The 17,381-nt window shown below is 46.8% G+C and overlaps 2 protein-coding genes across 2 annotated transcripts in view; one reads left to right on the top strand and one right to left on the bottom strand.

Annotated features, from left to right (window-relative positions):
* The window catches only part of LOC124412537, a 35,203-nt gene extending 29,220 nt beyond the window's left edge, over positions 1-5,983 (bottom strand). Inside the window, exon 1 of the mRNA XM_046892494.1 lies at positions 5,835-5,983. Within this exon, the coding sequence (XP_046748450.1) occupies positions 5,835-5,929 (95 nt within the window). The 5' untranslated portion in view covers positions 5,930-5,983. The remainder of the gene's footprint in view (positions 1-5,834) is intronic.
* The window catches only part of LOC124412525 (protein O-mannosyl-transferase TMTC1-like), a 143,739-nt gene that overhangs the window by 36,001 nt on the left and 90,357 nt on the right, over positions 1-17,381 (top strand). The gene's annotated exons all lie outside the window — the stretch shown is intronic.

Below are 17,381 nucleotides of genomic sequence, written 5' to 3'. Positions count from 1 at the left end.
CGCGATGGGTTTGAACCGCGGCCAAGAATTCGGTCGGTCCTGGACCCTGGTTGAGTCGGTGTTTTGCGGTCTAGAAGCATGGCGGGTATAAGGACCGCGCTCTCCTCGGCGAAGAGGCGAACCTTTCGGTTATCCGGGATGAATTTCATTCGTCCGACCGAAACCCCGGGAGCTTCCATCTTATCCGGTCCTGTTTCACCTTATTCTCTAGCCAGCCAGCCATCCAGCTCGTCGGGAGGTTGCGGGAGAGGAAAGGACGCAGGGAATAACCCACACGAGACAGAAGTGATTTGTATTCGTCAGACGCGTAGCAGCGTGGAGGTCGCTGCATTACCGACTGCGCCACATCCCTACCTCAACTCTGTCTCATCTCGCCGTTTTCCCGGGGTCCGGTTATCATTCATCACGTTAATAAACCACCCCCGGCTGGCTGCCAGCCAGGCCGACATCGCTGTCTTATTACTTAGTTCCTTGACGCGTCCAGCATCCGCAGGCGTACATCTCGGGCCAAGCTTGTGAGAACCTATAACCCATTTGTTGGGTTGAATAAGAAACGTCGCGAGGTTTCGCGGTCCGGCTGATCGCGTGCTTTCGTGATCGCAAATCGGCGCCCCGTCGACCCCACCGTTTGGGGTCCGTAGACCACCGGGGCTGGCGCATCAGCTTTTATGTTCCTACAAAGGGATTCACCCACCGCTTTCTAGCCCCGAGCAGGGTAAACTTCTGGAAACACGAGATAATAGTCGGTACTTAGACCTGGTACTACTCTGGTATTAATACAAAGCCTCCCTTCTTCCTGCTCCTTCTTGCCTACCCCTCAAGCCACACATCGCGAAGGTCATTAGTCAAAACCCGTTGAGGGGTTGTCGAAAGCTTCGCATCGTTCTCAATCTCGCTCACGTCAAACCTACTCTCTATTAAACCTCCCCACACGCCTCGGGTATTCGGTATAATAACTTCGTATTCCCGTGGCTACCTGCAGCCGATGATCGATGCCGGTTCTTTATTTCGTCGCCCCGAAACGGAAGGAAGAAAGAAAAATGGTAAATTCTATACAAATATGAGTGAAAATCAATCCGTCAACGAATTCTTTCATCGGTTTTTCATGCTGCCAGGGCCCTGCAAGCCATATACCAGTTCGATACGCGCGAATCAAACCCAGAGGCTTGGCCTATTTCGAAGTGAGTTGAGTGGGAAGCCGGCTCTCACCCCCGAAGGCTTTGCCAAATAACGCCTCCGCAAGGCATGTGAGGTGCGGAACCGACGTGGCAAAACACATTTAGACTTGTGTAAACATGCTCCGTAACTGCGAGTCGGATTGACCGGCTCCCGATCCCCTCTCGAACATCTTGAATCCAATTCGATATCCCGTGTTTGAAATGAACATTCAGGGTTAAGGAGCTAATTGATTTGATCCAATACAGATTTTGCAGCCTGAAGATTGCTCTGGGTGAATTCAATTTTCATTCCTCGTCTAGAGTTTTTACTGTATAAAAATCCTCCCTGATCGGTATTGGGAGATAAAAAGTGGAGACACCCATTCACGAGAAGGAAAAAGTTGTATGAACTTTGAGCAGGTTGTTACTGGCTGTTTCCTTGTTCGTCAATGGGGTAAGGGAGGTACGTATGCGTATCGCATCGGGACAGCATCGTGCGATATGTGTCAAGACACGGCGAGCAAACGAGTGAAGGTTATAAGTGGATATGTGGGTTCCACGGGTATGTGCGAGATAGAATTTTCCAACGATAAGAATTTTCATATGAGAAGCGGCAAAGTTTTGCGTCAGCTGGCTGTAAAATATTGCAAAACCTTGGGGTGGATCAGGCGAGTGACGTACCCCCTTTAGTTATTCATCATACGCCAGGACTAGAGGCTTTGGGTAGAGATGGGTTGGGTTATACTTGCCGTTCGCGATCCTGAATTTCGCACCTTCGTTCTAAAACTCATTCCGCATCCACGGCCGTAATACCGGTGGATAAAAACGGCCAATGTTTTATTTTTCACTTTGGAACCGCAGGTATGGCTGTACGAGTAACACAAGTCACGTGCGGAAAAATTGACGTCGTTACGTACCTACAAATCGACAAATTTCTGATTCAGTTCAACGTGTGACAGGTTTTCCCGAATCGGGTGGCACCACCTTTTCCGTTTCCGTTTCCGTTCTTCCACAACTAACGACCAGCCTGCAGTGTTCCGTTTTCCTTTCCATTTCGTGCTTTTATTCCTTTCGACTATTATTGTAGGTACTCTAGTGCAGATATACCGATTAGTCGGATATCTCATTCCCGACCATTAACAGTGCTCGATCATGATTGCTGATTGATTACAGACCGGTTCGTTCACTCGAGGGTTATAGACATTGTGCAGGAGCTACTTTGTCTTTCGTGCCCGTGTGTCTGGGCAACGGTAAGCTTGCGTGTATATGTGTACCGAGTGTCGGAACGTTCGCGGCCGAGATCGTTATACTCACAGGTGATCCTTAGCCGGCTGTGTTTCGCTTCCTACGCCCCGATAAGCCGCTTCCTCGTTCTCGACCCTAGCCGAGTAGTCGAAGCGTGGAAGAAAGGAAGCCGCCTTCGTGACGAGGGTTGGATCTGGATTGTTTGATCGATTGCTTGCGACTAATATTTCCGAGTCGTATGTTCCCTGACACCTGCACGAGCAGCCATTAAATCGTCCTCCCATCTCTCTGGTTATGGAAATTCGTTTTACTCCGATATTTATTATAATTTTTCCGCCTGCAACTCGGACACGCTTAATCAGCAAATTCGTACCGAAATTACTACAGACACACCGATTTTCTTCCCAGAGATTGTAGCGCTGTGGATTAGCTTTCCCTTATTGTTGGTCTAGCTCACCGCTATATCCTCCTAATTCGACGTACTATTCCTGTAGCTGCGACTATAGCTGCCGGCCCGATTATATCACTATTAATACCGCAATTAGCGGTAACCAATTATATACACTCTGCTGGCTCTGCACGAGTTCTGAGAATTTCCGTGCCGTGGATTGTACAAGGCTGTAATCGTACGGTGTAACGGATTGCGAGAAAGGTCAATCAGACGATAATTCCTCAGTGTGATTATCAAATTAGATTCCTCCAACCACGTTCCCGATTCCCCAATGTTCCGTGATTCGATTGAAATGGAAGGATTATTACAGAAATCAAAAGCCATTGACCACTTCCGAGAATCGATTCAGGCCGGTTATTTTGGGGTATTCGAGTTTCGGATTTGCGATGAAATTGACGAGCGCACGGTGTTGAATAGGTAAAAAATCAGTGGTGAATAGACCGGAGCCACCATGTTACATTGCTCTCTAATGGGTCCCGAAGGAATGTGAGCTACCTTGTCACAGTCCCCGATTGGTTCTGCGTCGGCGGTGCGTGTCAAAGTAGTATGATGTACGATTATTCGAATACAATATTTCTAAGCGAAAATTCATTTCTGAACCAAAAGATGATGAATTACGCAAAGCATTTTCAATTTTGTGGCTACATCTCCTGATCAATTGATCACATCGTTTTGAATATTTATGTTCTTGCGAGACACGTTCATTACGTGATATGTTAAAATCAATTCAACGATAAACCAGATCGACGAAAAAATTAGCAGAGAAAAAATGATGAGAAAAAAGAGAATAAAAGTAAACTTGTACACCCGTACCATCTATGCGAGAAAGCGTGGGCATAAGTTTGGAGAAAATGACGTGATGGATCACGTCACGCCTACTCGTGGGCCGTTTGAGGGCTTCTAAGAAATATTCTTGGCAGTAGATAAGCCTCTGCTTAAAAACTTTCTCAATCTTCTTTCTCCACACTTTCAAGGGCTTATAAGAAGGAAGCCGCGGTAAGCAAGGGAGAGAACCAGGGAAGGGGGGGAGGCAGATCGAAGATACGATGCCGGTGTTGGAGAGGACAAGCGGGAAGTAATCGAGAAAGAGAGAGAGAGAGAGAGGCTTGGAACGATATCGACGACTCCTCGAAATCAAGGGACCCCCTGGGGAGCTTTTTTTTTCTCCGCTAAATGATCATCCCCATATTTTTTCCCCCACTTAACCCATCTCAAAGTAGGTATATAATGTATACATATATGTATACATATACTTTCTTGTATTATTGAACGTCGGGTTGATTTTTCATTGTCTCGAACATATTTTTCTCCAGCATCTTTGTTTCCCCGACCTAATTCCGCATCTCCGCATCCCTAATATCCCAGTGATTGAACGGTTGAACTATAGGATGGGATAAACGAACTAGGTGAACAGGAATAATACGACGTATTAATGCAAACTACATCGGAAGTTGGATTTTGTAGGTATCGGAAACGATCACCATCCTATAGCTTCACCAGTTAGCCAAGAATTCAACGGAGCGGGAAATTTTACTACACGCATTGCGGTGAAAAAGAACTGATTGAGAGAAAAATAACTCTCACGCATCTATACATTCCCGTCTACGTATAAAAAGCGGTGACAACCCTTCTTTGTTTTGCCTTAGCAGGTTAATATTATTGGGGACGGGAGACGATCATCGGCAATATAGATTCCCGATTCTTCTTCCTGCTTTTTTGCATCGTTCTCTTTTTTCTCTCTCCGTTCCATTTCTTATTCACCCGGAACGAGGACAGGATTTTTTCTCTAATACCTCCATTTGTTGGCCGCCGTGCACCCCATGAAAAAAAGTTTCAGCAGCCCCGTCTTTCCTGTTTTTTCCTCTTCTCTCGCCCCCAAGGAATTTTCATTTCCAGTCACGGAGAGGACATCATCGACGACAGGGTCTCTCCGCGACACTCCGTGTGTATATAGTCCGAGACTGAGGAACCTCGGAGGTCGAGGTATCCGAAAAAAAGCTCGAAGCCGATCGGGTTCCGTGTGGGGTGAGTGAGGAAGGGAAGTATAACGCCCGGTAAACGATAAGTACCACAAAAAAGTCGGGGTCCTAGGCGAGGGTGGGACCGAAATCCCCGTGCATAAGGTGCGCATCGCGGTGGCGGGAGATTTGTATTCCGTTTGCGGCGAGCGTTTGCGTTCATATTTAAAACGGACCGTGGATCGCATAAAAGCAATATGTGCGGAATGTGTGCATTAGAATTCCCCTCGCGGACGAAGAGTCGGCGGCGGGACGGCGTTTGGCCACCGTTTTGGTAGAAGCCTGGCGACCCGCTGAAGGCCGACTCCACGACTTTCTCCTTTCACTCGACGGTTGTTTAATTTAAAAGCGGACAGGAAGAAAGGAGCCATCAGCTGTTGCAGCCGTGGATCCGGGGTGCGGAATTGATTGGAATTCCAATCGGAGACTAGAAGGCCATGCTAGGAGACGACGTTGGATCGAGATTTTCACTGAAAAGTACAACACGCGCTGCGCTCCATGGAACATGGGAACTCGTTGTGTCTGCAATGAAAAATTCCTCGATCTTGTACCTTCGCGACATGGAATCCGGTCTTCCCTCTCCGTTTCCCGGAACCCGAAGATGGGAACTTTGATTTAGAATACAGGAGAACCTTGACTCCTCCGTATCCGGGAAAGAGGGTCGACCTGTGCCTCCCGGGATTCCTTGGGGATGCGAGTCGACGGTACCGCGGGTGTAAAGGTCGGGGCGCTGGTGCCGAACTCGGAAATTGATTTACCTACTTAAAAAGTACTACGACAGACCGGCAGACAGTTAGACAGGCAGATAAACACAAACACACGCACACTTTTTCCAGGGGGTGAAGAATCGACGAGATCTTCAATTGTGAACCCGAACCCGACCGTGCAGCCGTCACTCGACTTTCTCCTCCTTATCATCTTCCTCCTCGTTCGAATATTTACTTCGCTTTCGAACTTACTTACCACCTCACTCTGCGCCACGTACACTCTCCATGTACTCGCGTTTTGATACGAAGGAACTCCAAGAATACGAGCTGGATCCTGTTTCCAATTACCATCGTGTCGTCTCCTGAACTCAGAAGCCTCAAACTTCGAACAACAGTGAAGCGGACTGAGTGAATTAAGGTAGCTTTTGTTTTTCCCCCTAAATTTAAACAGTTTCTAATTTGTAAAAAGTACCTATAAGAAGGTGAAAGTACTCCGAAGACGTCAGAAAATGGAATCGTATTTAGAAATACAATTTCGAGCAATCGACGACGCGGCTGAAGTGTCGAGCTAGTAATTGAGGATAATTAGAGTAAAAAAAGGGGGAGAACAAGTCGGAAGAAAAAAGGGTGAGGGAAATTCAAAGAAGAAAAGGAAGCGATGGAGGGAGACGTGCACTTAGGAGAAGAGTAAATTAATTAAACTCGGCGTAGCTTTAGCGTATATAAGACGCGGAGTTGACTAAAGAGAATGACAGAGAGAGAAAGAGAGAGAGAGAGAGAGAGACAGCGACCGTATGTGTCGGAGTTGAAAAACGCGACTCCCAGACATGAGAGATAAGATCCGGTAAGATATACGTGACAAAGGGCAAATGGGTTACGTATCTTGTTAATTAAGCGGAACAACCGAAACGGGAATGTATTGCCACCCGAGTAATTGGATTGCCTCGAGTGCCAGGAGACAGTCTAGGTTCTCCTCATCCAGGCCTCCCACAGCTGAGCGAGGAAAAGAGGCATCGAGGCCCTCCGCTTTCAAAATATTTGCCCGGAGCGGGTCCTACAGGGTGGTGCAGAGTGCTCGATCCGTGACAAAATACTCAAGGGATTCGGAAATTCCTCTAATTGGAGCCAATATCCGCTTCGATACCTTCGCTCCCTCACCCCCTCGGTCACACGTTACCTATACGTGCCTTCGCCCTCCAATATACCGTCGCCCAATCGGTACAGGGTCGACCGTTAACCGGACAACAAACTCATTTACCTCCGCCTAAAGCGGTGTGCCTGATCCTTGGTTATAAGGCCAATTCGTACGTTGGATCGTTCAGATTTTCGATACTTCGCCAATTTCCACTCCACAGTTTAGTCCGTCATCGTGTAGTTATTTGAACACTGCCGGAAATTGCGTATCTCAGAAGCAAGGAACGCTCTGAAATCTGGCGGTAATATTTTCCTCAAAGTTCCCTCAAACGCTGAGAATAAATTTTCAGATATTTGTAATTTTCAGTATTACTCGAGCTGTAGGAATACAGCTAAGGCTCGTGAAATACGTTATGAACATTTTAACGGAAATAATACAGACGTTCTGTGACTTGCGGGAGGAACAGGTAACTCGGAAATTGCCAAATCAAGAGTTTGTTAGTAAATCAAAAGGTCTCAGAGAAATTTCCAAGCGAATATTTCACGGTCTGATCCTTTGACGTTTATCTATTGCAGACGCGTGGTCTCGGGAATAGCTTCGTTCGTTGAAATACAAGAACAAAAACCTCAATGAACATATTCGCGAATCAACTTATAGAATCTGTGTGCAACTTTCGGAAAGCATTGAGTGGCTCAGAAGTGAATTCTCTCCGCGTTATAACGAAATGACGGCATTAAATCGGCGTTTTTTATTGGAAAATAAGTTGAGCAACATCGCCGTATCTCACGACTGTCAGTTCGTCTTGTCTATCTGTCAGGTTGACACAAATTACCTTTCTACCTCGCAGAGACAGGAGATTCCAGTGACAGACGTTAACCGTGCCGGGAGCATCGGGGAGGGTGAGGCGCCACCGCCGCCCCCGTCTGCACCCTTCTGACCTCACGCTCGGAATTGCGAACCCTCCTGGATGCGGTGAATAAACGTGGATGGACGCTTTCGATGCACGGAGAGAGCTTTTTCAGTTCTTTTGCTTCTGAAGAGGCGGCTCGAGGCGTTACTCGCAAAGAAATGCAAGCGGGGTTTAAGGAGGGAGAAGTTTTACTTTTACTTTGGTGCAGCTTGCGTTTTTTCTTTCGCTCCTTAAGCCGCGATGACAAAGACGCGAATAAGAAAGTGAGACGCGTATCAATCTGCCCTCTCCGGTCCCGCGAGTATCGAGCCGAAACTGCGGCGCACGCGAAGACGATCTGTTCGTCTTACCCGGGTCCCGGGGCTCAGTGACTGTAACGACTTCCCGAGGTTGCTTTATCACGTGCAGGGTATTCGCTGTACCTCGAGAGAAGAAGTTTCACCGTGAAAAAGAACAAAATCGCACGTACCGTCGTTCAACTAAAGCGGTTAGTCTCACCCAGCCTCTCCCTTCTCTTCTTCCCTTTCCAACCTGCCCAGAGAATAGCTTCAACCCCGTCACTTCGAAACTGCGCTGGTGCACGATTTTGAAATTCTGAAATTCATCGGCCGTTCCACCGCTGTCACCAATTCGTAAAGCTTTAGCATTGCTCCTCTAACAGAGTTCGGTTGAGTTAATTGAGCTCGTCGACTTGAAATTTTTCCTCGAAAACTCGAACTCAGGCTCAAGGAATCGGGTTTTCAACGCCTTTGATCTCGAGAGCTGCCCACGGGTGGTGCTTGAGAAAATACGGGGGTAAACTAGCTCGCGGTGACGCCTCACAACAATTGATTACCCCGGTAAAGCAGCACTCTGTACACTGCGGTGGCTGTTGTGATCTTTAAATTACACTTTCACTATCCCTTCGAGGGTGGGGAACACGGTCGCCGCATTTCCTTTGTGAAACAAATTAGCCTTACTGGTAATACGTACGTGAGCAGGAAGCGAGCCGCCGCCTCCCGCTTCCCGCCTCCAATTACGGGGTACGAGCCGCGCTCCACCCGATGTCATTAACGTTTTTTTCAATTTTCTCACCGACATTATGTGACAATGGACTCGGCGCCGGTACGCATGGGAATAACGACGAAAGCGGGACAAAACACACTTCCGCATCGTCCCTGCGGTGTGAGACTGAAGTGAGCGAGCTTTTGTCAATCAAGTGCCTGTTTTCCACCGCAAGGCGTCAAGCCGAGCCACAACCCTCTTACCAATCAAAAGAATACCCTTGCGACGAACCTTCCCGCGTGTTTCCAAGTCGGTCACCTACAACCGTCGGCCCGCGTATATTATCGTCGCAGAACCGTCTGGGTAGCAATTTTCGGAAGGACCAGCCTAAAACAATACGCAACCCTCAAGACAAGGGGCTCAAACTTCGGCATAATGAGGGTGCCCTCTGTGCCCCCCTTAACCTTTGCAGCTCGTGACCCCGGGACGTCGAGGGAGAAAGAGATAGATACGGAAAGGGAAAGAGAGAGAGCGAGGGAAAGCACGAGATAAGGATGGGGGAGGGCAGAACGCAGAGCTTGACGAGGGTCCCACGAGGCGTTGTCCAGGACGGATGGGTTGTGTGCAGAGAGTCTGTCCCGCCTTCATCTCGCGTGTGGATGATACAGGTTTATTGTACGATTGTTGTATGGGTTTACATTTCGGTCCTCTTGGGATTCTTTTCCATCCCCGCCTCGTTTTCCCTCGTTTTTTCTCCTTCCCTCCGGACCTCTTTCTTTCTCCTCTTTCACCGCACGTGCAAATATTGTCTTTTATAAGGTAAAGTTTGAGGTACCTGTACAGGTGACGGATACAAAAGCCTTGACGTTCCGGTTGACGTTTCGGTTCTTCGAAGCATTCACAAGAGTAGAATGACCGGCAGAGTTGGAGAAGCGTGTAATCTTTTCTTTGTTCAACAACTTATATTACATCAATTGCGAACCACCAACAATGAAAACGAAAAAAATCATTCGGACGTTCCGCTTTGCGGCAAGACAGCATTTTTGAAGATCACACGTCATAAAGTGCTATGATTGATTTTTTTGCTCACAACTATTTTCATCTTGGAATAATTTTTTTCCTCGAGTAGAATGTTTTTTGAACGTAAATTGCCACCAAGAAAGTCAGTAAGGAAAAAGAACATCTCCATACAAATGGTAAAAAGATGAAAGAAAATGCTTTTCAGGTGATTCACGGAGATTGGAAACAGAAAACTTGTTGTTAGATATGGACGAAGCAAAATGTTCAACCTCAACGTTCACAGCTTTCAGTACCAAGTCAATAAAACTATAGGACATAAACACTCAGTTCGTACCTGGGTGCGTGATAGACGGCTGTACTTCGGTAGACAGTATAATGTTCGCCTATCCTACGGTTGATAAAGATTCTTGCATAGATAGTCATGAACAAGAATAGAAACAGGAACGTACCTATCAACCCATCTACATTCTTGAACGCTTGGCTGGATAGCCAGATATCGTGTTAAGTTTATCGGCAAGCCCGAGGAGATTGCTTTTTCAATACAGATAGAAGTCTTGGTGAGAGAAAAAAGGAGGAGGGGAAAAAACACGGAAAACAACGCAATATTGACGAATAAGCCTTCGCCAAGTTTTCCACGTCTTTTCGCAAACTGTATTCATGTGCCTTATACCCACAGTTCACCCTCTTGGCTCGATTAGTTCGAATGAAAAAAGTTGCGTCGTAAAGTATGTGTGGTAGGTATGCGGACGACTTTGCTTTTACCTCAGGCATCAACGTTAGTGTGCTTTATATTTCTTTGGCGTATGGTCAGCTGGAAATTACTGGATTCAATCGTCAATCAATACTCTCGGTATTTATGAAAATTAACGTGACATCATTCGATGTATATCGCTGCCATTATCTGCCCATTAGGGGGTCGATATTGCTTCTATTATACATTTACTGTATATTGACATCGTTAACGGTGAACCAAACGAGGCACATCACACTTATGGACATCATTTGGTAGTAATGTTGAGGAATTTCTACAGACTTGTATGCCAAACGATTACGCCTGTTGTTTAAAGACAGGAAATCATGGGGTGCTCTACTGTTATTCACGGACATGAAATGTCGCTTCGCTCAATCGCATCCCATCTAGCTGACCCAGTTTCGACGAACATGTTTTTTATAACCCTTAATGACGCTCTTAATTGGGAGAGCTCGTAGATCGGCGTTCGATGGTTTTCCAAATCATCGCATTACTCGACATTGCAATTGTGAAAAACACATCAATACCAACAGATGAAAAGCTCACAGATAAGCTACCGGCGATACGATCGCGAGAAGAATGATAACCATGGAAAATAGCGTAGAATTTTATTGCCTGGACGGTTAATATAAATCGATGAGCAGTAAAGTGAAACGAAATTGCCTTCTAGAACCTGCAGAACTCCCGACACACGTTCAATCATCCACCTCGCTGCTTTGGCTCGGGTCATTGTGCGTGTTTATTACCATTATTATTTATACACGGGGACGGAACGTGAGTTGACTTTTCACTATATCCAGAATTCACGAGTCTCTTCCTCGCAGATATATTTCGCAGGCAGTCTGACGTAACTGCGGGTTTTCGCGAGATACACGACCTCGGAAAGAGCGGGGGAGAAGCAATAAAGACAAGGAGGTAAAAATTCGACTTTCTTTTCATTCCCACAAAACTGTTTCGCGTACTAATTTAAATCGAAATAATCCATTCTGAATGCTCTCGACTAGATTTCGTCGTTGCCAAACGATAATAATTAGTGACTAAAATTTCCTGATAAGACAAAATGAACGGATTCTACCTGGACCTTTGAAATTACGAAGAATACTGTAAAGAATATTTTCATATTCTTATATTTACTGAAGAAGGATAATACCGGCAGGTTTACAGCGGCTCTGAATATTCCGAGGTGCGAAACAGGGTGACGTTTTGGGAAGAGAATAAGAGAATAGCCTGCATGAGTCGAGAATCAACAGACGGATAAAGTTTGTCCTACAGGGGTAGAGCTGAGTACACGAGAACCTGGGGAATCGAGGAGGGGTTGTATCGGAGTTTGCATCCATTGTCGTCGGTACCGACGAGTCCTCATTGTCATCAGTGAATCTCCGGTTTATAGGGAGGCCGAGCATCGCTTCCAGGGTGTTTAGCCGATCTGGGGTGAGTCGGCCGAAATGGTGACGGAGGGAAGTAGCTGGGAGGATTCAGAGCCCGAGGCGTCTGCAAAGCGGGATCCTGACTCCGGCCATTAGGCGTATTGTTTCCTCTGGAAGCTATCTTAGCCTGTGCGACGAAAGCTCACCCTGTGCTTTCCCGCAACACGGGAACAATATCGTGAACAATTCAAGGTGGTGTAGGGTGGTTTGAAACACATTCCAAGGTGCCTTTTCGGGTAATATTTTATTCGTCAAGAGATATAATTTTCTTGCACCCTCCCCCGCCCCTCAAATTCGCGAAGCACACCGCACAGATCAATTGCCCCAATTATCAGGCATACCGTTTAAAACTTGTGGTTGAAAAAAGTTCAAAGAGCGTCTTGATTCTCACCCTGCACGACAGTTTATCGACTTCCCTGTTATTACACGACAACCCTTTTCGCACCCTTGGAGGATCTTGTAGCGACAAGTGGGCATCCCACCCCTTGAAGTTTTTCAGTTTAGGTCTTGCCCCGGATTGCACAGGGTGGTTTGGTGGGTGGGTGATACCCGCAGACTGTCACCCCGGTAGAAACTTGGAGCGAATTCGTTCCTTCGGAATTTTTACCTCCGTTTGAAAGTTCCGAGTTTTTCGGCGCGGAGCGGAAGGTGACAGCAGTTCTCTGGAACTGGTAGGTATATGAGAAAAATAGGGAAATCTTCTTCGGGAAACTAAAATAGGCGACGCGAAGTGACGCTGCCGAACATTTTGGCTGACGCAGCTCCCCCCTTCCAAGGCATTCGGGAAACTTTTCAAACAGAATTTTAAAACACTTTCGAAGTAGCTTTCTCCACCGACGAAAAACGAGAAACCGTTCTTGTTTTCCTACTTTCTTCACCGGGTCCACCGATCGTCATCTTTTTTCCTCACGGGTTTCACCACGTTCACAAGGACGAATCGCTTCATTATTCGTCAGCAAAATGTACACGTTCCCTGATCGAAAGGGGTTTTTGGATATGCAAAGCACGGCAAATGCTCGATATAACGTCGCGGGTGTCGCTAGAAGAATGTCGGAGGGATTCATAGGGGTGGGGGTGAATACTAGAAATACAAGCCACGTGACTGAGTGCCGCAGTTTCGCTTTTGGTATCGGAGTACGAGTTCCGGCTGAGAGGAGTTCTCCCCTGTATCAAGTATTTATATATTGGCCACTTTGTTTCCGTCGATTCGCCCTTTCACCCCCTCTTGCATTCGATTTCGGCAGGGCAGCGAGGCTTCCCAAGAAACGTGGTGCGAGATTGAAGTCACCTTCGTTTCATCGAGTTTATCCCTACGAGAAGAAATTTTTGCTGTAATTTTGACAGCGGTTAACTGTGGACAATTTGCAAGAGTGATTTTCGAGCCAAATTCTCGCCCCCGATTGTCACGCCTTTTAATCAAACTGAATGTATCCCGATCTTCCTTGCAAGATCTGCTCAGCTTGGGTGTAATACAGGTGCCTACGGGTCCTTTGTCTCGCAGAGACAGACAATGCCGTCTTGTCCAGCGCTCGTCTTTCGCCCCTATCTGATTTTCCCATCCCTCTGGTTTCTGACCCAATGTCTAGCTGTCAAGGATCGTGAAAGCGAATATTCAAACGAAATACGATTCCTCTACTTACAGCTGCTGGCAAATAACAGAGAGATAAACGGGGGGAGAAAAAGGGACGGGAAATTTTAGTAGGACGGAAGATGAATAAGAGAAGAAGAGAACAAGAAAATAAAACGAGAAAAATAGATCAGCAAATTGGCAATTACACCGTGCACGTCAAAGAAAATATAACGAACAAAATTCCGCTGATCTACCTGTCCTCGTGATTTTATTTTCCGTTTGGTCATTCGTTGAAAAGTAGCGACGGGAACGACGAGAAATATGGACAAAGAGTGGGACACGCGGCCGCGTTTTTCCTGCCCCGTTTTGTCCGGCTCAAAAACCCGGGACAGTTGAATTCCGGAAACGGATGCCAGACAGGCATCGATGTCGGATTATGTACGTTTATAAGCCCCGTGCAGGCTCAACAACAATCCCGGATGAATGCCGACGGCGTGTATCCGCATTTAAATCTGCCATAGTCTAAATTTCCGCGCTCACTTACGCATTCCGCATTCGTACGCATTTAAATGCCTCGAATAACGGGGAGCTGCGTGGCATGCGGTTTAGTTCTCCACAGATGCCGGTGCCTCCGCAGTAGCGCGGATTTTGCGAAGGGGTGCAGCTTTCGCGTGCCTGCGTTGTTGTTATTTCATATTCTTTTTCTTCCGCTAACCTTTATCACTATCCTTCCAATTACTGACAGCCTTCATCCTCACATTCGTTTCGTTCAGTTCGGCTCCTCTCCGCTCTGTTTATTTAGTACACATAGGCCCCCGGGGCCATGGAGTAGCCAACAATCAGATCGGCCAATCAGCCTTTACGGCTCACGAATTCCTAGTTTTGTGTTCAACCCCTGTTTTGCTGCAGGGGCGTAACCGCGATTCTTTCAATCGTTTCGACTACCGCCGAGCCAAATTAAGGTTCACGGATTCGACCGAATCGTTGAAAAGGTTCAAACGCCGGTCTCGTCAGTCCTTCGAACGGCACAATGGCCCGAAAAAAATAACTCTGGACTTCGCTCGCTGCGACATATAATGACCGGAAGATTCAAGACCATACAAGCGTCCCAAAGAAGACCACACCCAAATGTATTCATACGAAAATCTTACAATTAGATTCGCATTTAACTAACTTCGTATAACTTAAAAGTGGAATCGGATTGACCAGCCAACTTCGAAGAGATAAGCATCTCTCTCTGAGCTAATGGCGTCGGAGTGAAAATCCGGTGGGTATCTACAACGGTTGGAGGTGGAAGAGAAGCGAGTGCAGCGTTAAAGCCGCGTCGATGGGCTGCGGAAGCCGGATATACGAAGTGGCCCGAATCTGCGGCAAGGCATTGATTGGTGGCCGCGTGCCAAATTACCTTCTAAATCATCGAATCGGACAAAAGCTGCAACGGAATTGGCTAGTTAGGTACCTACAAGACTTTTTTCCTCGAGCTAGTGGAAAGAGGGTCGAAAGACGATCGCCAATGTCCGATTTTATTTCCAGCTATTCGATCCCAGGGATTAGCAGCTCGGCTCGTTCGATAATTCGCTATTGGGACAGAATATCATGGATATTCGAAGCGCTTCACGATAACGTTTAACACAACGCAACTCGTGCCGAAGCCCGTTTGTTTTCTGATTGTGTTCGGGCTAATATCAATAATCGCGACTCTAATAACAGGCAATCGCATCGGGATTAACGAAATTAGTCCCGTTTGGCTAAACTGTTAATTCATTCTATTCGCAAGCTGCCAGTACCTATTAAACGCATTTTGCACTGTGCGTCATCCGGATAAAACTCTGCACATAAAATTTTAACGCTGCGTAAATTTCATTGTTGAATAGTAATATAATTGATCCAACGGTACAAGGTTGATATATTTTTGAAAAAAGCTTTCTGTCGTGCGGAATCATTTCGTTCAGGTTTTTTAATTGGCAACTTCGGACCAGCCAGTTTTCACCATGCATTCGCTATTGTCGATAAATTTTTATTACAACTGATTTCACAGACTTCATAGTTAAAAGGTCATCCAAGCTTGCGCTAGGTCGACCAATATCCATTGATTTTTTAACTTTTCCACCTGATTGGCACCGCGATTCCAACCGATTGAATATCCGTTATTCACGAACGAAGAGCCCAGCCGTTGGTAGGTAAAAATAAACCTTGCCACTCATAACTGTCACGATATTTATAACCTGCGGGAGATTTTCTCGACTGCAAAGAATTAACGAGAAAAGAAAATCAGTCGCGGTGCAATTATGCCTCGGAGGCAGGATTCCCTCTTTATACCGGCTCAGCATTGTATGGTCGAGAAAAGGCGGATCGATCGGTGTTCCGGTGTTGTCTGAGGTGTTCCGGCGGAGAGTTGCAAGAGGGTGATATAACTCTTGTCAAGATTTCAATCGGAGGGGCACAAGGCTCGGCGTATACATATATAATGGGGGGTGGACCGGCAGGACCGGGGGTCCATATCCTCGGCGTAGGGGTAGAGAAGAGATCGGACAGCGGCGGAGGAAATCCACCTTCATCATTTCCGACATGAACAGGCACCTACGCTCGGTCTCTCGCAGCCCCGCCCACCCGCCGACAATATTTCCCGATACACAATCTGCGAAAGAAATAACCGGCTGATCCGGAGATATACGAGCGGCGTTCAAAGTGTATAACCGCGATCATAATTCACCGCATTATCAAAAGAGCGATGCGGGATCGGATGTGTGAGCCGGAGAAGCAATGGTGCTTTTTTTCGCCATTTACCCCCCTTTTTTCGTATGAAACGCGTGAGTTTCACCCGCGTTTCCGTGTCTTGCACAGGGTGGCGACCCACCTAGGGGTGGTCGATTTGCCGGTACGGCCGCGTTATGGCCGACCGGCCGGTCGCCGCGGGATAACCGCTGACTCGTTTTCGCACCGCTCGCTATTGTGGGGATCACTTAAGCTTTGTAAGCCCGCGTGTCCCGTTATGGAGATGGAGAGATGGAGAGGGCGGGAGAGAGTCCTGTGTGTGCTTTAAGCTCGTAGTCAACGGAATAGCCTCGCCACCATTTTTGCCAGCCTACCACCACCGCCCACTTTTCGTGTCCCGGTCGCAGCGCCGTTCAGGGATCGTTCCACTCGACAACGTGATGCGATGAAAAGAGGAAAAGGAAGGCAGCTAGGGAGAAGAAATACCCTCTGGAAATAGAAGGGTCAGACGTAACAACAAAACTCCCCATACATGTACGCCGACTATATTTGGACTAGTGCCTGTATCGAGGGTCGCCCAAAGGCTGTTGTAACAACACGTGAGATTCGCCCTCATTTCGCGGTTTTATGTTTTTCGATTACAGCTATTTTTTCTCTTCTTCCTCGTTTCTCTCTCTTTTTTTTTTATCTCATTTCGTCACACGTCCGACTTTCTTGCGTTTATCATTCTCCGGCAATTCTATTTAGTATGGGATTAATTCTCTGTTAATCTTTACGATATTTCCTCTCTCTCTTTATTCTCTCTAACGAATTGCTTGTTTCTTACAACCACACGAAAAACATCTAAAAACTAAACGTCCTTATTGAGTCAAAATATTTCGAGAAGTTTATCGAGAGTTGAACTTGTGAATTAGCAATTTGGAAGAGGGAAAAAATGATAAGAAATCGAACCCTTCTTCGCTGTTTGACATCGATTCAGATGTAAAATATTACAGACGGAAGGAGTGAAGAAAAAACTGAAGCGAACCACATTTGCATCATTCATATTCAGGAAGTTTTCATCCGACAACTAGTCGACTTACAGTCCTCTCGCCCCCTTTGAAACCGCGTTGGATAAGAATGAATGGGATTCATAAGCGGCAGGGGTTGAATCGTGCGGTGTTGGGGTAGGTGTATATCGAACGGTTCGAGCTACTCTTTATGGGCAATATTCGTCGAGTTCCTCTCTGTTCGGAGTTAGGTACTGGCGGTAAACGCGGCTTCGTCACGCACTAACCTCGACGCGTCAATG

This window comes from Diprion similis, chromosome 11, assembly GCF_021155765.1.
Source record: "Diprion similis isolate iyDipSimi1 chromosome 11, iyDipSimi1.1, whole genome shotgun sequence".
Taxonomy (NCBI): Eukaryota; Metazoa; Arthropoda; class Insecta; order Hymenoptera; family Diprionidae; genus Diprion; species Diprion similis.
This window is presented reverse-complemented; position numbering and strand designations above follow the sequence as displayed.